Source organism: Diabrotica virgifera, chromosome 1, assembly GCF_917563875.1.
Source record: "Diabrotica virgifera virgifera chromosome 1, PGI_DIABVI_V3a".
Classification (NCBI taxonomy): Eukaryota; Metazoa; Arthropoda; class Insecta; order Coleoptera; family Chrysomelidae; genus Diabrotica; species Diabrotica virgifera.
The window spans coordinates 232,350,731-232,377,127 of record NC_065443.1 but is presented as its reverse complement, the minus strand read 5'-3'; the positions used below and the strand labels follow the sequence as shown (position 1 = coordinate 232,377,127).

At 33.2% G+C, this 26,397-nt stretch overlaps 1 protein-coding gene across 4 annotated transcripts in view; it reads left to right on the top strand.

The window, feature by feature from the left end:
• The window catches only part of LOC126879065 (phosphatidylcholine:ceramide cholinephosphotransferase 2-like), a 520,373-nt gene that overhangs the window by 251,210 nt on the left and 242,766 nt on the right, over nt 1–26,397 (top strand). The window contains exon 2 of one of the 4 annotated variants that reach the window (XM_050641959.1): nt 3,524–3,772. The exons of 2 other annotated variants lie outside the window; for them this stretch is intronic. In XM_050641959.1, the coding sequence (XP_050497916.1) occupies nt 3,597–3,772 (176 nt within the window). In that variant the 5' untranslated portion in view covers nt 3,524–3,596. Of the gene's footprint in view, nt 1–3,523; nt 3,773–13,365; nt 13,783–26,397 lie in introns of those variants that run through there. One more of the 4 variants, XM_050641962.1, reaches the window with a different exon arrangement.

Below are 26,397 nucleotides of genomic sequence, written 5' to 3'. Positions count from 1 at the left end.
AACGTGATCTTTTATATTTGTTTAAAAAATTGTTTAAACAATTTATACCCAAAAATTCCGCCCGGCAACCTTCGGATTTGTTTAAAGGGGACATTTTTGAATAGAAATCCACAAAAAAACCGAATCAGAAATTTTTTCAGACGGGAGCGGTCTCACCTTATGGACTATATTAGTTTTCTCAGGATTAAAAAAAAAACGAATCCCATTTAAATAGCATTGGAGCCGAAACTATGTACCGATCCCCTTAAATAAACAAGTTTAAGTAATTTTATTTGCAGTTTATATACGACTAATATAGGTATTAAAAGTGGTATGCACCACTTGAACTTAACTTCAGCTCGTGAGTAATAGTTAATTAGTAAAGTAATGGGTGTTATTATTATCTACTCAAAAATAGTAAATAATAAAATAAGCATGTTATTAAACGGTCGTAGAAACAAATCTTAAAGTAATTGATCGTATTTATTGTTCCACCAATATAATTAATAATAATAACTAACTAATAATAATTAATATAAACTAACATGAAAATTGCAGGTATCTTTGTAAAATATTTCTGATTCATTGATTTGGTCTTGTTATATATAGCGAAGAAATATGTTTAGTTTTAAAACAATCAAGAAATATATCATTTTGCTCTATATGATAGGTAGAATAAAGTGAAAACTTTAAAAACTTTTTTAGGTAACACTTTAAAAAATATGTTTATTCACCAACGACCAACGGGATTCAGGGCTGCGATAAGCTCTTCCGTGTGCTCCTGTTTTTCGTCCGTCTGCCTTCCAATCATCAATGTCCTCATTTCAATTGCACTGTCTCTCTCGCGCATACTCGCATTTACCACTGTATTGTCGAGTTCTTTTTCTTCTGCTCTCTTCCTTGAGGACCCAGTTCTGCCTCCTGGATTCTTGCTAGAATTGCATCTAGTTCCCACTCTTCCTTCTGTTTAGTCTGCAACACTTGCCTCACGAAGTTTTGGATTTTGGTCCAATACCACTCATCCGTCACCATCTTCTCTATTTTCTCCCTCGCCGACTCGAACACTATCTTCTGTTCATTCGTCCCTCCCTTCCATCTGTCACAGATACAGTCACTATACAGTTATACAGTCACTTTTCCGGTTCGGTCTTTTTGAATCTGTCCATGTAGCTGCGGAAGCTTTTATGTCCTGTAAACATTGGCGTCAAATAATAATCTAAGCGACTGTGCCCACAGTCCAGCCAGCTCCGCTGTCCGTTATCACTGAGTTCGTGACTTCGTGCATTTTGCCACATATCCCGTTGCATCCCACTCGTCCTGCCACATCGCAATGGATCTCTTCTCATCTAATATTCTCACAATTTTTTTCGCTGAAACAACATCTCCCCCATCTCACAAGAACATGTAAGGAAACACAGCCGGTGATCACCCAGAGTGCCGTAGCAGACACAGTCCTGTGGGCACTTGCAAGAGTCTCTTGTACGCCGGTGTTTTGACCGCCTAGCTGAGTAGTCTAGGGCAGAAACTACATATTATAATCCAAAGTAAGGCAAGTTTATGACAACTCAATAGAGCTGCGAATGTTGATGCAGATCTCACATATTGGGCAAAGCTTCTTAGCTGTTTTAGAGTTCATCTGTTTGGGTACAAGGGTCGACCCCAACAACAGCATACCAGGAAAAATAAAAAAACGGATCATGTTCGTAAACAGGTTCTAGTAGGGCCTATCAAAATATCTATAGCTAGTAAAGGAAAAGTCTGTCTCAAACATTAGATTAAGACTTTGTAGGATGCTGATACTTTGGAATCAGAGATAAATGTGGAGAAGACCAGGATGAAACACAATTTGGCTTCAGAAATGGACTGGGAACCGGGGACGCACTCTTTGCACTAAATGTATTATTGCATAAATGCCGAGATCAAAGGGAAGACGTCTTTGCTGTATTTATTGACTATGAGAAGGCCTTTGATCGAGTACAACATCACAAATTAATTAAAATGTTAAAGGAAAAAAGAGTTGATAGTCAAGATGTACGAATCATAGAAAAATTATACTGGCGTCAAACAGCGATAGCTTGCATAAAGAGAAAATCAACAGAAATTTGCAAAATACAAAGAGGTGTCAGACAGGGTTGTATACTGTCCTCACTGTTATTCAATTTATATTCAGAATATTTAAGGAAGCGCTGCATAATTTGGAATGGGGTGTAAAAGTTAATGGAATTCTGATAAATACAGTCAGATATCCAGACGAGACAGTTATTTTAAATGATGATATGAATGGAACTGTTCAAAAACAAAATACATGGTATTTAGTCGTTTGGCCCATCCAGATTCACGGTTATATGTTGATCGTCATATAATTCAAAGAGTACCCAATTTTAAATATCTTGGTTGCCATATTACTGAACAACTAGATCCAGATAAAGAGATAAAATGTAGAATAGAGATAGCTCGCACGACATTTTTAAAAATGAGGCCATTCTTCTGCAACTTCAACTTCGAAAGCGCATGATTAAATGTTACATTTGGTCAGTCCTCGTGTATGGTGTCGAAGCATGGACATTAAAAATATCCACCATTAATCGTTTGGAGGCCTTTGAAATGTGGCTGCACAGAGGTACACTGAAAATACCATGGACGGCTATGCTGACAAATGTAGCAGTCCTTAAGAGAGCAAATGCTGCCCGCGAGCTGCTTGATAACATCAAATATAGAAAGATGGCCTATTTTGGACACGTAGTAAGGGAAGACCGATATATTCTTCAACTTATTATGATGGGTAAAATCGAAGGACGCAGAGGAATTGGTAAAAAGCAGGCCTCTTGGTTGAAGAATATCAGGGAGTGGACAGGAATAAAGAAAGCAGAACAACTATTTAGAATAGCTCTAGACAGAGACAGTTTCACCATGTTAATCGCCAACGTCAAGAGGACTTGATAGAGAACGTTAAGAAGAAGAAGAAGGATGTTGATGGTCCCAGTTGTTACATATCCATGAAATGAATGGTTCCTAACCAAATGTGATAAGTTTTATCTACCTATCTTTGAAAACCAAGACCGAACCTAACATTTTTTGGAGCGGTTTCTAAAAACTGAACATAAGGCCGAAGATAAAACTTTGAGCTACAAAACATATGCAAGTATAAGTACTGTAGAAAAGACTCTTCGGTAGATTATTACTGCTCTTAAATAGGTAACGTGAGCCACTGCTATCCAAGACCCTAATATATTCTCATCTGTCCTTTATTTATATCTTCCCATTCAACCATTTAGACTGAGACATATACTTTTGAATTTCCCATTCGTTCTGAGTTGGTCTGTTTGATTTATCGATAAATACCAAAAGTGTACTTATGAAGTCATCACCAGTAATTTTTGATTAGTTTACAGAACTACCATACCAAGTAATTTGTTATTAATATTCATCTGCTTTTTTGTCATTTCTGTAATTTTTGTGTTAAAAAACTAAACATACCTATCGATAATGTACTTGGATTCCTAAAATACTAGATCAGTGTAACTTAGAAAACCAATCATTTCAGACCTTGTGCAAAAAGGGATTATGCTGTTACATCAAACCATCCACAATAACCGTATCTGTGATTTTTATATGCCATGATGGGTCTATCTTCTATATCTGAAAATGTTGACCGATCTCCTAAAGGATCTAACCACCCTAGTGTTATAGAAGGCATACAGCTCGAGGATCTGCAGTATATCGACGAGAATGAAAACATTAGTTCCACGGAAGCTGGGGACAGTGACAAACATGACACGATACCCAATGGAAAGTAAGTAGTAATAAGATCAAATAATGACTAAACCATATGCAAAAGACGTCAGACTAGTTGTGGCGTCATGTCTCATGTCGATATGTTTTGTTGAGGTTTTGACAGACGGAATTGTTTTTACTAATCCCACAACAGTTTCTATTAAACTTTTTGTTGTATTAATATTGGCAATATTTATTGCAATAAACTATTAAGAAACTTACTATGAAGTAAAAACTGCTTCTGTAAAATGGTATAAATTTATTAACAATATATCCAAAAAAGATTTCTAAAGTTTCAGAACGTTTTCAGTCCTGTTGGACGGTCTTCAGTGGAAAACGTCTATATTATAACCACTAGCCACAAAACGGGGTCAGATGACTATTAAATTATAGGTATTCATTTTGACAAGAGCTATGAGTCATGCCAATTTAGTACACAAGTTTACGTGAAATTTTTAAGGTTATAGCTCTTGTCAAAATCCATTACCTATACCCTATACATAATTCTTCTTCTTCACGTGCCATATCAGAATTATCCGACGTTGGCGATCACCATTGCGAAGGCTTCTCGATCTTCTGCAATATGGAATAGTTGTCCTGCATTTGATATCTGAGTCCATTCACGAATGTTTTTTAACCAAGAAACTTGTTTTTCTTTCTACACTTCTGTTACAACTTTGTAACATATCAATAACAATATTCCTGATGTATACGATCTTAATATAAGTTATCGCATCTTTGACTGTTTCTTAAATGGACACACATGTTTGGCCATATATTCCCTTACAACTTCCAATGAACTCGAATATGAGAAAAGTCATTAAATTACTAATCCACTGAAGTTCTCCGTTCTTCCGTTGACAGTCGCAAACCTTTTGACTTGGAAATGTTTACGATCTGAAAACAAATTCATAACCTCGATCCTGAGTTATTTTTTCTTTCTCACACGTTTTCAGCCTTCATAAAAACAATTTATAGCCTAAGTTCACCATATTATGTGGATTAACATAGCTGGGATTAAAAGATACCTAATATGTTCCGCTAGATACTATTAGGCTACTTTACTAGAAAAATCGATTTGAAAATTTTTCGTTTTTTAAATTTGAAAAAAAAAATAAAAAAAACTATTTAGAAGAACGAAAACTGGTACGTTTCGTACAGATTGAGAACCGCTGTTCTACAGGAAATCACCGAGGAAAAATTCAATGTAGAATCACTGTGGAACGACTCTACAAGAGACATGTACCAAAGGAGGCTAGCACAGAAGCTATAAACCCGAGCTGGGAGAAAATTAAAAACAACATTGAAAAGGCAGCAACAGAAGCTTTAGGAAAACGCAAAGTCATACTTAGCAAAACGAACAACAACAATACACCATGGTTCAGAAAAGGAATAAAAGAGAAATGTAAAAAGAAACGAGAGGCCTACATGAAGTATAAAACATCAAATACTCCAGAATCCAGAGACAGCTATAGAAGAATACGAAATGAAACAAAACAGTTGGTAAGAAGAAGAACAAAAAATGAATACTGGAAACGGTTTACAAAAAGGATGGAACGCGACTTCTACGGTTCACAAAAACAAATATGGAGATTCATAAGAAACCGACGGAAATAAATGGCAGAATTGAAGGAATACAATAACATACCAGCAAACGAATGGGAAAGATACTTGACGGAACTGTTTAAGGGAAAGGAAAATAATAATCAACACAATAACGTACCTGAGTTAAGGCACGAAATAAAAATAGTTTTCAAGAAGTAGAGTTAGCCATAAATTCACACTCAAAAATAGAAAGTCACCAGGACCAGACGGAATAACCAACGAGCTTCTAAATACGGAGGAGAAAGTATAACCATACAGATGACAAAATTTATGAAAACATTAATATTGCACTGCAAGATACCAGACTTATGGAGAAACAGCATAATGATACCAATGTTCAAGAAAGGAGACAAAGAAGACCTCAACAATTATTATAGAGGTATAAATCTACTGAACACCGTACTTAAGCTAACCACAAAAGTCCTAACCAACAAAATCAATAAACTAACAATTTTATCAGATGAACAACAAGATTCAGATCCGGAAGATCCTGCGTAGACGCCGTATTTGTACTGAGACAAATCACAGAAAATGCTATCGAGTACAATAAACCAGCATAGGTATCTATGTTTTATAGACCTGACAAAGGCTTTGGATCACATTGAAGTCGGAGACGTCAGACGTCTTACACTTACTACTTATTGTATAGAAGAAACATACCAATCAATATATACAAACCATCGAAAACATCTATGTACTTCCATAACCGAATACAGGCAAAGATAAATGGAAAACTAACACAGTTTATACCAGTACAAACGGAGTCAGACAAGGTGACTCGTTAATTCCACTGATCTTTAATATAATAATGGACGAAATAATAGAAGCAGTACGTAAAGGTCATGGTTACAGAATGGGGAACAAAGAAATCCAAATATTATGTTATGAAGAAGATTAACACTCCGAAGATTAACACACATCTTCAATACAACAGCCAAGAAATACAATAACAATATGCGATAATATCAGCAGAAAAAACCAAATGACAACATCTAAATACCCACTACGATGTAAAATCGATATTATGGGAAAATAATAAAGCAGGAAGCAAGGTTTAGATATCCGGGAATAGATATAACCAGTTACGGAGATATTGAAGAGGAAGTACCTACCTACGACAACAAAGCTTAAAAGCAAGTAAAGCGGCGGGATCTCTTAATGACACAATCTGGAAGAACAAACACCTAAGACAAGACACAAAAGCAAGAATCTATAAAGCAGCATTTAGACCTATATTGACATACACGGCGGAGACAAGACCTGACACATCTAAAACGAGACGACTACTAGAAACAACAGAGATGAAAATACTTTTTTATTTTTTTATTTATTAAAATAGACGGGATGACTCCATTACAGCACTATAATAACATTTTTTTAATCTAATTTATCTTATAACTACACTCTAAAATACAATACTTACTTCGACGAATATCAGGGAAAAGTCTGATGGATAGGGAGAGAAGCCAAAACATAAGAAGATCATGCACTGTAGAAGACATTAATGGATGGGTGACAAAACGGAAACGGGAGTGGAACACACATTAGTAGAATGACAGAGGGTAGGATAGTACGAATAACACGAGATAAGTCACCAAATGGACCAAGAAGTATTGGCAGACCAAGAAAAAGATGGTGCGATAATTTAAACAATTCAGGAGGCTAATATTGAAGAAGAAATACAAGAAGGAAGAAGAAGAAGAAGATTTTAGCTGTAATACAATTTTAATTAAATAAAAGGCAAAGAAATAACCGAATTTATGACTATAACTTTGGCAGCCAACGAGTAATGAAATCCAAAAATAAAATAAAAATGAAACGATCAGTCAGTCGAAAAATATGTAGGTACATAATAAAAAGATGTGTATGGTATGTTAAACAGTAAATGGTTAAGTTCAATTAGTTACCACTATAAACAGCCCGGATTAACCGATACCTAATAGTATAAAAGGCCCGGTTTCAGGTAAAATTTATTTTAGGCTTTATTATGGGAGTACCGTCTAGTCAGTGTTAATTGCAAAAGACCAACTCTGTCTACCTCGGTGGCTTATCGCTCCGGGTGGGTCTTAACAATGGGCCAGGTCAGATAAATTTAATAATATTTACGACCGCACTAATTGAATTCAAACCATTTACTGTTGAACAAACCATACCACGTGTGAAAAACAAACAAATTTAGTCGAAAAACAAACATTTCTTTGATTTTATACATCATAGCTTTAAACGTTAATGTTAAATCTGAATAAATAATTTAAAATTAATAGATGAACCCCGCCTTTCCCTCTTAAGCTACGTCGATGCTAATTAACCCAAATAATAATTTACTAAACCCTCATTCAAATCTAACGACTCCCCCCTAGGAGCCCTACGCCAATCACGAATCAAAATAGACCTTATAAAACGCGTAATAATTACGCTTCCGTTCATTGGTCTCTTGTCTTGGTTAAGAATTAATTTATGTAGTGCCTCTAGAAATCGGATCTTGGACACCGACAGCGGCGTTGCCACAGTTATTTTCGATTTGTATCAAAGGTGTATGATGAATTCTACGCCGTAATACACACCTTTATAAAAACTTAAATCGATGAGTAGGATATAGAGACGTCCTTGTAAATTAATTATATGTTTAAACATTTATAAAGTATTCAAAATGTTTAGAAGAAACGATTTACATTTTAATTGTTTCATTTACATTTTATATTTGTATTTTTTGCCTTGTAAGGAAATTATTATACTAAATATGTAATAAGTATTCGCAACTCAGGCCTTTTTAAAGCATTTATATAAAATTCAAGATATGGGTTAAAAATGGTCTATGACTATGAAATAATGCGTGGCTCTAGCGTTTAGTAATCATTGAAAATTTTGGACAAGCCCTTTTATGAAAATATTAAGAAATTCTAAAGGCGATTCGGTCCAGCGGCGGATCTATAGGCAGAAATAGGGGTAATGCCCAACAAGGTCCAAAGTTAAAGCAAAAATAGGGGTAATTCTACAGGCAGAAATAGGGGTAATACCCAACAAGATTCAAAGTTAAAGCAAAAATTGTTGAAGTTATTATGTAGGTAGGTATGTCTTTTAAGTAATTTGGGTTTATATTTTTTGTCTTTTGGTTGGTATGTCATTGGAAGTCCCCCAAAGGCAAATCGGTATCTAGATCCGCCATTTACTTGGATAAACACGTGAACAAGTTCAAGTAAATGACCACTAATGAAAGAGGTGAGTTATTACCTACTACAGTTTGTTATGGAACATGATTTAGATATAAGTACTACACGTAGAAAATAAATCAAATTTCGTAACTTTGCAATGAAATGAGGTAAATGATATATAGTATTTTTACTACAAAAACGTTATTACGTAGGTCAAAATTTTTGACGTAAGAGAACTGTCAAAACATTAGAATATGACTTTTCATTATTGCCGTGTTTATAATAAACATAGCAATAATGAAAAGTCACATTCTAATATTTTGACAGTTCTCTTACGTCAAAAATTTTGACCTACGTAATAACGTTTTTGTAGTAAAAATACTATATAACAGTTGCCACGGCTAACGTTGCTAGAACTATAGGGCTTTTCATCGATTGTCATTTGTTTCGAGCTTCTGTCATGTGTCACATAATATTAATATATCTACTTCATACGTCTGTGGTTTGTATTATTGTATATACCAATAACGTATGTCGTAGATATATTAATATTATGTGACACATGACAGAAGCTCGAAACAAATGACTGTGAATGAAAAGCCCTATTAAAAAATGATGTGTATAGAATTTTTACTACAAAAGCGATATTACGTAGGTCAAAATTTTTGACGTAAGAGAACTGTCAAAACATTAGAATGTGACTTTTCATTATTGCCATGTTTATTATAAACATGGCAATAATGAAAAGTCACATTCTAATGTTTTGACAGTTCTCTTGCGTCAAAAATTTTGACCTACGTAATATCGCTTTTGTAGTAAAAATACTATACCAAATAAGGTGTCTTCAGATTATCAACACATATATTTTGAAATAACCGGTAATGCGCCTACTAAGGAAATAAAACAAACTGCATATCAGAGCTGTTGTAAGTACCGACAAAAAGTACTGACGTCTTCAGTACCAGTACTTATTCAAAGTGGAACTATAAGAAGTATAAGAACCAGTACCAAGAATAAATAAGTACTTAAGTATTTCGGTTAAGTATTACTTGAAAACAGTAAATTTAAGTATTAAGTAACCGATTTGTGTAGATACTTAAGTACCTACATTTAAAATATTTGGTGCTTAAATATCGAGTACAAGTACTGACACATTTGTTCTAAGTACCTACCTGTGTAAAAGTGAAGAAACTCATACTTATAACAGGAACATTACATTGAAATTAAGGATTAGAACACTTAAATATTAGATATATGCAGTACTGTTATATGAAATGGAGAGCTTTATGTTTAAAACATTAATATTATTACCAGTAGTAATTACACGAGAGCTCTAAAATTATCGATTTGTATCCCGAGTGACAGTTTAAATTTCACGACCCAGGGGGAGTGAAATTATGACAAAGTGTCACGAGGGCAAAACAAATCGCTAATTCGAGCTTGAGGGTAATTCGGTAAGAGTATTTCATGAATAAAACTGTCCTTTTTAAATCATTTTAACTAATATTTTATTGATATCTTCGCCTGAATATTTGCTAAACCTGTTTCTTGTTGTTCTCTGTGACAAGTTGTAAAACATTAATTGTCATTAATGTCACTGAATGTATTTTTGTGTAGCAATGAATGTCATCTGACGTAAAATACTTGACGAAATACACTGGACCTAAAGATCAGACTTCGCCCTTCTTTACCCGTAGTTATAGAGGGGGAAGCGAAAATGAGATATAGAGATTGCAAGAAAACCTGAGCAACATAACGGTTAGATCAGGACATAATATAAATGAAATCCGCGATACCGAATGGATGATGATTTTTGACCATAGTACTCAGATACAGGCCTAAAATAGCTTTTCAAATAAACACGAGAGGAATGGAGAGGAGGAAACAATCGACGCAGACTGAGCATACTTTCCTTACATTTTTCAGCAGAAATTTCGAATTAAAGCAGGTTAATATACGCACAGTTAGTCAAGCTGTTATGGTGGATTCTAGGCTAACGTAACAGTGTCACATTGATATGGATTCCAGGTCATCAGGGAATATACTGCAATGAAATGTCTAATGAACTTGCCAGTAGAACATCAGCTACAGAGTACTTTGGTCCGGATCCGAAAGCAACATAGTTATTACTCGAAAAATATACCCGGTCAGGTACATGATAAAATATGTATTAGGCTAATTAATAGGGCTGAAGTACTGAAGAAAACAAGCAGGAATCAATTCAGATACAATAGGCTTCTTTACTGGAATTGCATGAATGCGAGGCATTAGATCGCAGGAGGCCTATATTCTTAAAACTTTGATGGTAATATTAAGTGACTTTGAAAACATATGGCACCCATCCACTAGACCTGTGCAAGCTGATGCAGGGTTCCAGAGTTCTGGAATGGGTATCGTGAATGAGTGGAAGATCTATAATAAACCAATTGTACAGACGGCTTCCGAAAAACATAGAGTCTGATAGATACGGAATTAATAGTTGCTTTCATATAATTTAATCAATTATTTCACTGTCCGTGCCTACCATCTTGCTACGAACCGGCCTCTTCTTGATTTGTTGATCCCTTTTTTTTTCTTATCCATGTATATTTCCTGTCACCCTTTGTATTAACATCTACTCTGAAGTATTGAAATTTTTGACTTGATTGACTCATTAAATATTGTTTATTATATAGTTTACATAGAAAATGTTCCTTAGCATGGGCAGCATTTGTTCGATTACAAACAATATCTAAATCAGATTGACCAAACAATTTAAAGGCAAAAACCGTCGATCAGTACGTAGCGTCAGTTCTGACATATGGAACTGAAACATGGGCTTTTAACAATAGCGTAGTCCAACTTCAAGTGACTCAGAGAGCTATGGAATGGAGAATTGTCAACATTAAGCTGGGCAGGACATATAGGAAGAATGGAAGACAACCGTTGAACGAAGCTAATTCTCAAATGGCGACCAAGGACAAGCAAAAGAAGTAGAGGCAGACCTCAAACAGGATGGACTGATAACATCAAGCGAATGGCTGGCCACGATTAGATACAAAACCTCAAACAGATATGAATGAACACACCTAAGAGGGGCGTTCATCCGACGATTGATGAGCCTTTCTAACATAGGAAATTTTGGTGATTACCTACATACCACAAAATATATAAATAATCTAAGCGGAGTATTACAGAATCAGAAGACTAAGTTTTCAATCTAATAGCACATAAAATAACACTAAAACTATTACTCTACATTCCACCAGATTAAAAACAATGGAAATTTTTGGTTTTCGGTCTGGTGGAATGTAGAGTAATATTTTTAGTATTATTTTATGTGCTATTAGATTGAAAACTTAGTCTTTTGCTAGTAGTTGCCGCTAGGGCATCCCTTTAATTTCGTTCATTACAATCCGTAACTGCACGCCGGGGTTTGTCCTGGTTAGGTCAGAGAGAGCAGCATACCTATGTGCCCCCTGATGAGAGACTAATAAGTTTCGAAACCGGTAGAGGTGCTTGCTGCACTCTCTAATTGAACTAGAATATGACGCCGCTGTAGTTTCGTGTTGCAACGAAATTGAAAATGGTTATTCATTTTTGATATTCCAGAATCGTTTATGTGACAATAGTTGGTCCACGTTCATGCTATGTAAAGGTTCGGACCAACGACGTGTTGAAGAACACACCGCCAGTGTTGGGCGTCGGAAATTTTATTACATTGGTTAATTCATACAATGATAAAACTCGTAACGCAACGTACTTAGACCATTACTTAGTAAAATTACCACGGCACTGATCGTATCAGCTCACTAGCTTAGTCGAAAGCGGGACATTTTAGCACCTGTATGTTAAATCTCTTTGAACTGTGTCATTTTACCGACAATTAATCGAAAAATGATCCACGCTCCTCAGGTCAATAAAAATAGGGTAAAGGGGCAATAAATTAGGGTGTGGTGTTAGCTTAAGGATCATAAATAACAAATTTGGAGAGATATTTCGCTATTTCACGTTGCGTTGAATCTATTTCACGATGCCTTGAATCCAATCTTCAGTACTTATCTTTTTCTGTTACATTTTTCTGTTTTACTCAGCATGCCGCTCCGTAGGAGTTCTTTTTTACTCTCACTGTAGTTTTCCACTTTCATTGTTAGTTTCCATTTTTTACATTTCACCTACCTTTGAATTGTACACATTGTACCTACCTTTAAATTTTTTTTATTTGATACCTTGACAACTAATGGCCATTGACCATGACCATTTCAGATCACGTGACTTTCGACACCGTTGCTGAGGGGCAAAAATTGTGTTTTTGGTGTTATTTTTCTATTTTCTCGCTTTATTATAAAAAAGCTGTGGTTTTAACTACAAAAATTTCAAATATTGGATATAGGACACCCTCGTAGGGGATGCAAAAACCCGGTATAATCAGAAAATCAGTTTTCTTGGCCTTGGCCCATATCGTCGTTCTGTTTACAGTGTATTGTGATTATAGTGATTTAAAACATTTCGGTCTTTAAATGCGGCTGGTATTATAAAAAAAACTTACTTTATCTCTTTTACCTTTACTGGAACACTTTCACATTGAACAAGACGCTAGTATTTTAATCATATTCTTAAATTAAACAATGGTTTTCTACACTTCTTAACCTAGTTTGTTTACAATATTTTGCCCATCAGTCGCTGTCAAATGACGTCACCCTGGAATGGTTTAATGGCATGTTTTTTTTTTTTAATTTTCTCGGATTTTTGTTTTTTTATTCGTGTATAAATTTTTTTTATTGGGAACTAAAGAATTTTGATATAAAATTCATGTATCACCTACCAGATCGTCATGTCCGGCAACACCGCGGACTTTCAGTGATAATCTGTCAGAGCGTGGAGTAATTGACGTTGGAAACGGTCGTGTAAATTGGTGTTTTGTACGCGATTTAAAGGTTTATTTAAATTTCTTTCATTTAAAAATCCAAAAATACGTTCTTGGCTACTGTCCAGATCAAAAAGTACTCGCTGTTGTCCGTAATCAACGTATATTTACCTCTGACACGAAGTGTGTAAGTGTAAAACTAGGTTATGTTCCGCCTGTTTAGGAAATTTCTATTGTGACTTTTTCTTAAAACTATGTAGTTGAAGTCCCTTTGAACAAGTAGTTGAGTTTGAAAGATTATTTTATTGTTTATAAGTTAATTTGTTAGAAGTGTTTGTAAAAAAGAAAACTTTATAGCAAGAATTTGACCAACAGGTTACTTTCATCAACTATGATCTAGTTGGTGGACGGATTGATATTATTGAGGTGAGTTTCTATTACTTATGTACTTTTTTTAGATTAAACATATTTTACCTAATTAAGAATATCTATGATATATTCTTGTCTTCTATCCGTATGTGGTTCTGTGGTTGGCACATTCTTGTCTTCTATCCCTATGTGTTTGAACGGAAATAGCAAATAGCTAACGGAGGTCAAATTGTTTAAAGAAGTATGCAAATGAAAGAAGTATTAATTAAATTCTCAGTTAACTGGTTCTGGCATATGATTTGCACTGAAAGGAATTCTTGGCGAATTCTATTTTAAGCTTAGATTAAATTATAGAAAATTATTAACATGCTAATTAGTCTTATTACTTTTTAAGGCGAATAATACATGTTGATGATTTTAGTGACACATTCAAAAATAAACATATTACAGTGGAACCTCGATTATCCGTCTCTCCATTAACCCTCACCTCTGTTAACGGTCAGGGTACATACAGAAGTTATATTGACTACATAAGCAAAAATTTTAATGTAAAAAAATTTAAAAAAAAAAGTTAATTTGATTTGTGATGAGGACACAAACGGCTACTATTCATTGCTGACAGATAAAGAAATGTTGAAATGGCAACAAAGGCGGACCAAACAGATTCAGAAGCTGACACAGACTTGGAATTTGACTGTAGCTATGTTGATGAATCTATTGTAACTGATAAAGATTTGCGTAAATAATCTAGAGAAGCTGCATCGCATATGCAATAATTCATCGAGTGGTATTCTCAACAAGAAGAAGCCAATAAAGTAGATTGCATGATCTTGTGCCAATTAAGAAATTCAGCCGTCTCAAAATGTGAAGCAATAGTAAAACAAACAAAGATTTCAGAATATTTTAAATCGATTTGATTATACAAACACAAATCCCTTATATTGTCAAACAAACCAAACAAATGAAATTTGAGAATTGTACTGTGAATTTTTAATTTTTTGTTATGTTCTGTTAACCGTCTTTTCGATTATCCGTCATACCCTTGGTCCGGTGCCCTGATGGATAATCGAGGTTCTACTGTATTGTGATATTGTGTTAGTAAAGATTGTGGTCTAAAAGTAAATACATATAGAGACAAGAAATTACTAAAAACTAACAGAAAAGCAAAACCAATTACAAGGCCACCAACTGTGTCTTGGCTTTCTTCTTCTTAAAGTGTACTTTCCTAATGGAGGTTGGCTACTAGGATTGCAAACTCTTCTCCGTCTTCAGCTGTACTTATTAGTTGTTCATAATTTAGCCTTGTCCATTGTCAGATGTTTCTTAGCCAGGATAATCTTTTCCTTCCTGCTCCTATCTTTTCTTTTCTGGTCCCCTCTTTTCCTTCGTCTTTCCCTCAATCTTTCCTTTCAGTATTAATTGAGCATATTGGTACATAATTATTTCTCAGTATATGTCGTAGGTATGATGGTTTTCTAACTGTTACTGTGTTTAAAAGTTCTCATTACTTGCCTATTATATGCAGCATTTCTTATGTTTTTAACCCTTAAGTACTAACACCCCATCTCTCAAACAGCATCGCTTGTCGAAAGTGGGATATTTCCCTTCCTAGATTCAAGTTGGGTTGTTTTTTAGTAGTACTGAATTCGGCAATTTGCGGCGGGTTGTTATTCGAAAGATATTTAGGCTCAAAGTGTGATTTCTGTCTAATAGACGGGGTGGGTGTTAGTGTTTGTGCCCAGTTCGTCATTACACATAATGTACCCCAGTTCGCCAAAAAAATCAAATAAGGGAATAAAGACCCTGAGGAAACTCTTTTGAAATGGTTTGATGAGGTAGAAGACGACATAAGTGAAGTAGAATTAATTTGTGATGAAAATATTGCCACTGACTACCATTGCTACACTGTACTAACTATAAGTAGTACCTGTCAGTTTTTTTTTGTTTTAACATTTTTTAAAAACCTTTTTATTTTCATTTTCTTACTCTTTGTTTAACTCAATTATAAATTTTTATTAAGATTCTTTAATTTGTTTAATTTTTATCACACTTTTTTTCAGGAGTAAAAAGGTACACAAACAATCCTTCCATTCTTGTTATAATGCTTTTTATTTTAATAAATACAGAAAAACTAGATTAATTACTATGTTTTTATATAATCAATACTTTCAGTAAGTTATCGAGATATTTTTTTGCATTAAAATATTTAACAAAAACAAAAATTATCACTAGTAATACCACTAGAGGTCAAATTATTTCCGGAAATTTTTTTGAGATCTTGAATATTTTGAAAATTTCCCGAGTCGCAGACGAGGGAAATTTTCTAAAAATATTCATTATCAAAAAAAAATTTCCGGATATTAATTTGACTTCGCATGGTATTCGGTAAGAAAATTCCACACCAAATTTGCATTTGAAAATCCAAAGCTGCATGAACAGATTAATAGCGCGCCATAGCTTTGTCAGCAATTATTTAGGCTTTCAAATTCGTAATTTCTACTCATTGTAGTTGCATGGGAATACCATTTCAAGATAGAAAATAGTATATTCTTCAATTTTACATAAGTTTTGAGTAACTACAAGTGATAGAAAATGAATCAAAACTAAATTATGTAAACAAATAAAAACCAGTCTGTCAAAAATGTTCTGTTATTGTAAACGTCAAAAAATTTCCACTATAATTCGCTGTTGGGTACCCCACGAGCAAAAAATTTCCGATAAAATACCTCTGTTGCCATGATGATCTGTCAAAATAACGTATTTTGATTGGTTCAAAATTACAGGTGTGGAATTTTCACTAAAATTGTTAAACCCGTCTGCCTGCGGTTAGTTAGTGTTTACGTCATTGATTTAAGATGTTAGTACAGTGGAACCTGCTTAATTCGAACTTCCATAATTCGAAATCTTCTTTAATTCGAATTTTTATTCTGGTCCCTAGCATTTCCTATATAAGTAAAATGGTAAAAAGTCGTGAATAATTCGAATTATATTTTGGATAATTCGAACTTTTGTACTATCTTTTCTGAATATCTTAGAATCATTTGTCATTACTGAGAAGCTACATTCTAAAAAGCAGCTAAAAATTTCGGATCTCTTTGGAAAAAAATAAAGTCGGTCTCTTTTTTTAGCTGGCAAATGTTTTAATTGGTATTTTGGTCGAATTTTGTTGGCCCATTTTTTTAGGTTGACAAAACTCAGGCAAGAATAGGAACAAAAACATCTCAACAATGATAAAAATGATCAACTACTGTTTTTTGCTGATCAACTACTGATATTTATCATTATTTGCAGATGTTTTTGTAGGTAATCCTTGTTTTTGTAGATTTATTTTTTTTTGTAGATTTATTTTTTAATTCGAATTTTTGGATAATTCGAATTTTTTTTAAGGGTCCCCTGAGATTCGAATTATTCAAGTTTCACTGTACTTAAGGGTTAAAAGTATGTACACAGTAACATTTTAGGTATGTAGTTATTCTGTCATGCAATGGGCGGTAAACAAAGATAGAAATAGAGGAATAGCATACAGGAACAATTAATAGGATGAAAAACTTAATAATAAAAAGCTATTTGAATGATTTATTGCAAAAAGTAATACCAAAAAACTGAATGGATGGGGAAAGAAAAGTATTTTTGAAGTGTGTAAAATTTAATAATTTCCTAGCTGAGCACTTTAGGCCTACAAAGCCATCTTCAGAGCTGTGGTCAAAGGTTAAAGTACCACTATAAAGAGTGGTGTCCCATTTTTTGAATTGAATAAATTCCTTATGGAGCTTTTAAAAACTTGTCGCAGGTTGAAATTTTATATGTAACAAGCTGAAAATGCGAGCATTATCATAACAAAAACTTTGTTTATTTACGTATTTTAATTCATAATTGGAAAATTGCTGTTATGAAAAGTAGTTTAGAATTAATAATTATGTTTTAATGTGCAATTATATCATTCTAATTTAAATGTTATGAACTATAAAGGTAGTTTACTCTTGATCGAAATTCATATTTTTTTAATACCTCATATAAAATTTTATATTTGATGGTTGCATCATAAATCTTAGAACATGAAGAGCTTTTTATGAAGAATAAATTTTCTTCGTCAAATTAAAAATAAAAGAGTTGTAACTTAAAATGTTGTTGGTATCCATAATTTGAGAAAAATCTTCAAATATTTTTTCCATTATTATTAGAAGGATGTAGTTGCACATATCAGACCATAACTTTTTATACCAAACAATATTATTTCATATACTGTCAGTTCCCTAAACTCAGACACAACTGGCTAGTGATTTTAGTCAATAATTTTGCCAATTTGGCAAAAAAAATTATTACTGATTAGTTAATAATTACTAAATAATTAGTAATTTTGCCAATTTTGGCAAAATTCGCAAAAAACAAAAAAATTACCTACTAAAATCACTAACCAGTTGTGCAACGATTTCAGCTGGACATGTAGTGTGTCGGCAGAAAATAAAACGATTGTGACGTCACATTTTAGACTTTGAGGTCGATTATTTCGAAGATGGTTAGAAATATCGAAATGCCGTTTTCAGATTTGGATTCAGAAGAAAAAACTACATAAGAATCCATCGATAAATCTGATCTGAGTATTGCAGGAGCGGCAACGCAATAACACACACACTTTTGGGAATTTATAAACAAAATGTTTTCATTGAAAATTGTAAAAAATCTTAAAAAACATCTAGAATAGCACATGGGACTTTCACAAAGAACACATTAAAAAATTTGATCATGGTACAGTTAAGAACAAAATTCTGCGGGTTGCTTCCACTTAAGATAATAGGTTCTCAACCTTACCATGATCAAATGTTTTAATGTGTTTTTTTGTGAAAGTCCCATGTGCTGTTCTAGATGTTTCTTAAGTGATTATTCATGCTCCTCTTGCCCTCCGCACTCCTGCACCTGCTCCACATAGTGGATATGTTGGCGCTCCTGGACCATGCAACGGTGTACGCTCTGCCTCGGTGCTCCGATCGGTGGCGGTTTATATGTAGAGGAGCGCATGTCGTATCCATTGAAGCAGTTGCAGGGAGAGCCGAACGCAAGAGGTTTGCAAACATAGTTGATACATGCCTTTACATGTAAGATTTCAACCTTAGACCAACTTTTTAAAAACTGCATAAGGAATTTTTTCAATGCAAAAAATGGGATCCCTTTCTTTATAGCGGTACTTAAACCTGTGACCATAGCTCTGAAGATGGCTTTATAAGCTGAAAGTACCCCCCTAGAAAATTGATAAATTTTACACACTTCAAAAATACTTTTCTTTTCTCATTCATTCAGTTGTCATAAGTGTGTACAAAACATATCAGTCCTTTCAATACCAAAAAAGACAACCTTATCTACAGAAATTTTAATCCTACTTAATGGTAGACCATTACCTTGATTTTATTGTTCTCTGACACAAAAACAATACTCCAAACAACATATTTATTTAAATAATTTCATGGAATGCAAATATATGTAGAAATATGGATTATACATTTGAAGAAATTGTAGATTAAGTATACAATGCAAAAATATTAAAAATAGAGAGTTATTTTTTAAGCAATTTAACCTGCATGTGTGTGATTGTGTTTCATTGGCACTGGTTTTAGCAACCAACTGGCCAGTCAATTTGTTTTGAGTTCTCTCTTTCACAAAAGATGTGCTTAGTATCTAGGTACATTTAAAACCATTAAGTACCTACCTACTAAGTTTTTTACTCTGTTTTTTTTATTATTTTTTTTAATAGACCTGCATAGTGGAATGTAGAGATCAGCTAATACTAAAAATTATCACAAAATCATTTTTAGTCAAAGTAGTAAAGCACTGAACCTCCAGAAAAAGAAACGACAAGACGGATCTTAATAATTCTTTTTGCATTCGATTCGTGAATGCGCCAGGAAACTTTGTGACCCCTAGCCATGAGATAATATTGAAAGTGCATATATAATAGGCTATTGATTATGTACTATAGAAAGGAACTACAACGTTAACAGGGTTTTATTATTTCATCTGGTCAGTGAATCTCTATATATGAAAAAACCGCGGAGTGCTACCATTTAAAGGGGTGCGTTTTTGAGTAATGGGTGAATTAGTCCCTGGGCACATGTTACATTAGGGTGAGTTCTATGCACTTTTGTTACAAACACGTCTACATAAAAATTGTTCCTGGTTAAATTTCCTATCTAAATATAACTTTTTAAAGTCAAAGATACTTTTTTTTACAAAAATATATTCAAAAGAAAAAGCACAAAGAAACCCAAAAGAAAAGAATTTTGTTTTTTGCCCCATAACTTTTGTCCACGGGGATATAGGTATAGACATTGCTTCACAGAAAAAAAAACTTACATATTTTGTCTTTAAAATGATGTTTGGTAGCGGTCATTACGATTTACTGTTTTCGAAATATCATTTTTCAAAGTTCGCCACTCACAGCAATTTTGGGCCATGTTCCTTGTTATTTCGCAAATATTGTTCTATAACTTTTTTCTACGTAACTTTAGGCATATGCAATGGTACATGTAAGAGGAATAGAAATCAATTACCTTTAAAATATTCTACTGTATAATGTTGTACAACTTCATTTAAAGAGGTTATCTTTTTCAAGACTTTATACTTTTAACGAGTTTTTATATTTTTACGATTATTTTTTAAATTTACCATTAAATATAACTTTTTTTTCTACATTTAGGTATATATTATATAATAAAAAAGATAGCTTATTCTGTTTACTGTAAAATGGTGTATTATAAAAAATTCTAGGATTATTTTTGAATAAGATATGCTTTTTCAAAATGTAATAAGTACTTGCAACGATTTTTGATTTTAGCATTATTTTTTAAATTTCCCATTATAACTTTTTTATGTCATTGTGTGTTTAAGCTTATTTTTTATAGGTAATACTTTGGATCCACTTGACTCGGCCGGGCAAACTTCAAAATATGGATTGATTCCAATATTTACTGTCAAAGCTCCTGCACCAAACAAGCTTTGCTTGAAAAAATAGCATGTAAATGTACCAAAGGATGTACAAAAAACTGCGGTTGTAGGAAGATAGGAATTAGTTGTTCAATATTCTGCAAAGGGTGCATGTGCATGGGTACTAATTGTGGGAACTCTATAACTGAGGTGTCAGAGGAAGTTATTGAAGCTAATAATAACGAAGAGATGGACTTTGATTTTGAAAATTTTTTAAATGTCAACTTTTAAATAATTTTAACTAAATTGATGTTTTCTAAGACTAATGTTTATGTAATTTTTGTAAAAGAAATAATATTAAATAATGCAGGTAAAAAAATATCAAAGAATCACTCGGTTTTCATTACATATTTAAATATAGATGATACACCATTTTAAAGAACAGAAAGTAAGCCCTCTTTATTGAGCAATATATAGTATATTCATGTACAAGAAAAAAAAGTTATAATGACAAATTTCAAAAATAATCGTAAAAAATGTAAAAATAATATTTTTTTCTATTAGGTATTATATAATATATAATATATCATATATAATATATAATATATTCTATATATACTAGATATAATATAATATTATATAATATATAATATATTATATAATAATATTATTTTATTTTTATATATTATTATAAAAAATCGTTAAAAGTATAAAACCTTGAAAAACCATAATCTCTTTAAAAAAAGTCGTACAACGATATACAGTAGACTATTTTAAAGGTAATTGATTTCTATTCCTATTACGTGTACCATTGCATATACCTAAAGTTACGTAGAAAATAGTTACAGAACAATATTTGCGAAATAACAAGGAAAATTGCCCAAAATTGCTGTGAGTGGCGAACTTTGAAAAATCATATTTCGAAAACTATAAATCCTAATTACCTCTACTAAACAGCATTTTAAAGAAGAAATATGTAGATTTTTTTTTCTGTAAAGCAATGTCTATACCTATATCCTCGTGGACAAAAGTTATGGGACAAAAAACAAAATTTCTTTCTTTTGGGTTTCTTTGTGCTTTTTCTTTTGAATATATTTTTGTAAAAAAAGGTATCATTGACTTTATAAAGTGATATTTAGATAGGAAATTTAACCAGGAACAATTTTTATGTAGATATGTTTGTACCAAAAGTGCATAGAACTCACCCTAATGTAACCTGTGCCCAGGGACTAATTCACCCATTTCTCAAAAACGCACCCCTTTAAATGGTAGCACTCCGCGGTTTTTTCATATATAGACGTCCATTGACCATATGAAATAATAAAACCCCGTTTAACGTTGTAGTTCCTTTTAGCTATCTTATTTTGAATATAATCAATAGCCTATATAAGAAACGCATTCTAAAAGTGCATCTCAAACAGACAATAAAAAAAAATCAAAACTCGTTAATTATCGGCATAAATGAGTTCAATTTTCGGGGGTTTTTGGGGTATCTGAAAACGAATATGACGTCGTAAGTGAGCTCCGGAGTACCTAGTACCCAGGGTACGTATTGTTTAACTCATCTTCTGGAGTTTTCGGCAAATTCATTAAAAAATTAGTCAAAAATCATTATTTGGGGTTTTTGGGGTCACTGATGACGAATATGACATCTGAAGTGATCTCCGGAGTACCTGCTGCCCAGGGTACCTACTGTTTACCTCGTCTTATGGTGTTCTGACTTATTAATCCACGCACAAAAATTTAAAGAGCATGCACTTTCTATTGAAGACGTAGTTCAACATGGCTGTCAACTACTTCTCTCGATGTATAATAATGCTACAATAAGTTTCAGAAAACCTAAAATACCGGAGGGTACTCTATTGAGTACTAATCAGTGGGCTGAAATGTATAGACACATGTATCTAATGACAATTTCTAAAAATAAAAAATTTTCTGTTGGTAAAATACTTCCGGCTGTAGATGCCTTCACCCAACATTTAAAAAGGATTTACTTACTTTTAAGTTCCAAGTTGGATGTATGGAGAAGGTGAAGACAGTTTGGATCCAACACAGCGGGGATGGGAATTAATGGAGGTAATTCGTTAGTTCCCATAAAAATGACTCAAATGCCTGGTCCACCCAGTATAATGAATTTGATAATCTGTAGTTGCAAGACGGACTGCAGAAATTCATCTGGGTGCAGGAGACATGGTCTTAAATGCTCCGTTGCATGTAAAAATTGTGCAGGAGTAAATTGTACTAATATACAGGGTGTAACGAAAATACAGGTCATAAATTTAATCGCATATTCTGGGACCAAAAATAGTTTGATTGAACCTAACTTACCTTAGTACAAATGTGCATATAAAAAAAGTTACAACCCTTTGAAGTTACAAAATGAAAATCGATTTTTTCCAACATATCGAAAACTATTAAAGACTTTTTATTGAAAATGAACATATGGCATTCTTATGACAGTAGCATCTTAACAAAAAATTATAGTGAAATTTGGACACCCTATAAAAATTTTATGGGGGTTTAGTTCCTTTAAACCCCCCAAACTTTTGTGTACGTTCCAATTAAATTATTATTGTAGTACCATTACTTAAACACAATAGTTTTAAAACTTTTTTGGCTCTTAGTACTTTTTCGAAAATTCAGTTTTTATCGATATTTGTCAAATCCACCACATATTTGTATATGGTTAAGTACGATTATGGAGACTTGGTAATAATATGAAAATTTATGTATGATTTACATTTTTAGGTATATTTTGAACCGTATTAAAAAAGAAGCCATATCTCGATAAAAGTTGCCTTCTCGAAAAAATACAGAGGCAAAAAAGTTTTAAAAACATTTTGTTTAACTAATGGTATCCCAGTAATAGTTTATTTGAAGCGTACACCAACATTTGGGGGGTTTAAAGGAACAACACCCCCATAAAATTTTTATGTAAACATTAAAAAAGAAGCCACAACTCGATAAAAAATGTCTTATCGAAAAAATACTAAGAGCCAAAAAAGTTTTAAAAATATTGAATTTAACTAATGATACCACAATAATAATTTAATTGGAACGTACAGAAAAGTTTGGGGGGTTTAAGGGAACAAAACCCCCATAAAATTTTTATGGGAAGCACAAATTTCACTATATTTTTTCTTTAAGATGCTCCTGCCATAAGAATGCCACATATCCATTTTCAATAAAAAATCTCTAATAGTTTTCGATATATTCGAAAAAATCGATTTTCATTTTGTAACTTCAAAGGGCTATAACTTTTTTTATGTGCATATTTGTACTAAGGTAAGTTAGATTCATTCGAACTATTTTTGGTCCCAGAATATGTGATTTAATTTATGACCTGTATTTTTGTTACACCCTTTACATATAGTCTAATAAATCCATTGGAAAGCGAAGAAGAAGAAGAAGAAAATATTGAAATATAAACATCTATGTATGCATCCATTTAATTGTATTTTTTTAAATAAAGGTATTTTTATAATACAAAATCAAAGAATTTGCATTAAATCCAACTGCAATCTGTATTATTTATTTATTTATTTTTTACGGGCAAGTCCAATTCTATAAAAATACATTACATTTTCTAATTGAACATAAAGTGTTACATAAATACATAGTGTACATATAAAAACAATAACAATATAATATAAAAAAACAGACATACAGAAATACAAATATAATATAGAAGTAAATATGTAATAGGAAATAATAACATAAAAACAAGTTAACAAATTACAGACGTTTCACTCAAATATTGATCCCATGTAAATTTATTTTAAAACGACTGATGGAGTTGTCAAACAGTTGTAAATTGTAAAGGGAGTTTGCTAAATTCAAGACTCTGGGTACGAACGAAAAAAGTGAATAATTAAACCTATGGAATGGTACATAAAATGTTCGCACTTGTCTAGTGGTGCGAGATGGTACAAACAGTGCGATCTTATTAAGTAGTTGAGAACAACTGCATATATACCATTTAAGACCTTGAATAATAGCAAAAGGTCCCTTTGTTTTCTCCAGCTTGCAAGAGAGGGGACCTGCAGTTGGTGGTGCCATACAGTGTAATCTTGATAGGTATGAAGCTTAAAAGCAATGTAACGGAAGAAACTATTTTGGACTTGTTCAAGTTTCCTAATGTAGACCAAGTAATGTGGGGACCACACTGAAGAACTATACTCGAGGTGAGACCTGACCAAGGAGAAGTAAAGAACTCTAATACTGGATATGTTTGTAAAATCACGAGTTGTTCTTTTTACAAAACCCAGCATTTGTTTGAATCACATTGATGATGTGAGTATTGAAACAAAGAGAATTTTCCAGTGTAATCCCCAAGTCCTTGATTTTATTTACAGTGTTGAGCAATTGGCCATCAATGTAATAGTTTGATAATATTGGGTGGTGATCACGGTTAAAGTTATATATTTATTATATACCTATTATTATATACCTTGAAGACCATTAACATTCAGAAATTTGTTTTCGGTGAATCCAATAACTTTAGAGGTTTGACAAGTTTAGAGGTTTGACTGATTGTATAACGAAAATTCCAGAAGTTGATGTAAAAAGTAGGTATCCTAGGCACCAGGTACTCTGGAGATAATTTTCAGTCATCTTCTTTTTCAGCGAGCCCAAAAACCTATTGAGTAATGATCTTTGATTAATTTTTTAATGAATGTGCCGAAAACTCCAGAAGACGAGGTAAACAGTAGGTACCCTGGGCACCAGGTACTCCGGAGATCACTTCCGAAGTCATATTCGTTTTCAGCGACCCCAAAAACTCCCTAAGTAATGATTTTTTGCTAATTTTTTAATGAATTTGCCTAAAACTCCAGAAGCCGAGGTAAACGGTAGGTACCCTGAGCACCAGGTACTCCGGAGATCACTCTCGACGTCATATTCGTTTTCAGCGACCCCAAAAACTCCCTAAGTAATGATGTTTTGCTAATTTTTTAATGAATTTGCCTAAAGCTTCAGAAGCCGAGGTAAACGGTAGGTACTCTGAGCACCAGGTACTCCGGAGATCACTTCCGAAGTCATATTTATTTTCAGCGACCCCAAAAACTCCCTAAGTAATGATTTTTGACTATTTTTTTAATGAATTTGCCGAAATCTCCAGAACACGAGGTAAACAGTAGGTACCCTGGGCACCAGGTATTCCGGAGATCACTTCCGACATCATATTTGTTTTAAGCGACCCCAAAAACCCCCAAGTAACAAACTTGAACTCATTTCCGCCGATAATTGACGAGTTCTGAATTTTTTTTTTATTGTCTGTTTGAGATGCAGAGAGATTGAGACTTTTAGAATGCATTTTTTGTGTGCACTTTTTCAATATTATCTCATAGACCAGTAAGGATCTGTTTTTAGGTGGATGTCAGAGGTGGCATTCAGATTTTTGCGGATAAAGTTAGGTGATATCTTCGTTAATAATAATTGATTTATGCTCCTTCTCAAATATGCCCGGAACATTAATAAAAAAAAATAAAATATTTAAAAATTTCAAAAAATTTGTTTTTTTTTTTAACTTTTTTTGCTTATAACTTAAAAACTATTCATTTTAGAACAAAGTCCTATAGGAATAAAACAAAGATAATTAAATTTTCTATCAGATGCGATTGGTTAAAAATGTCTTAATTTATCACCCTTGCTTCAAAATAGCAATAAATATAAAATAAGGGGGCAAAACAAGCCTGTCCTTATTCAATGATTTTCCATCACTTAGGTTACACTTGGAACCTTCCTAATTCGCTTAGA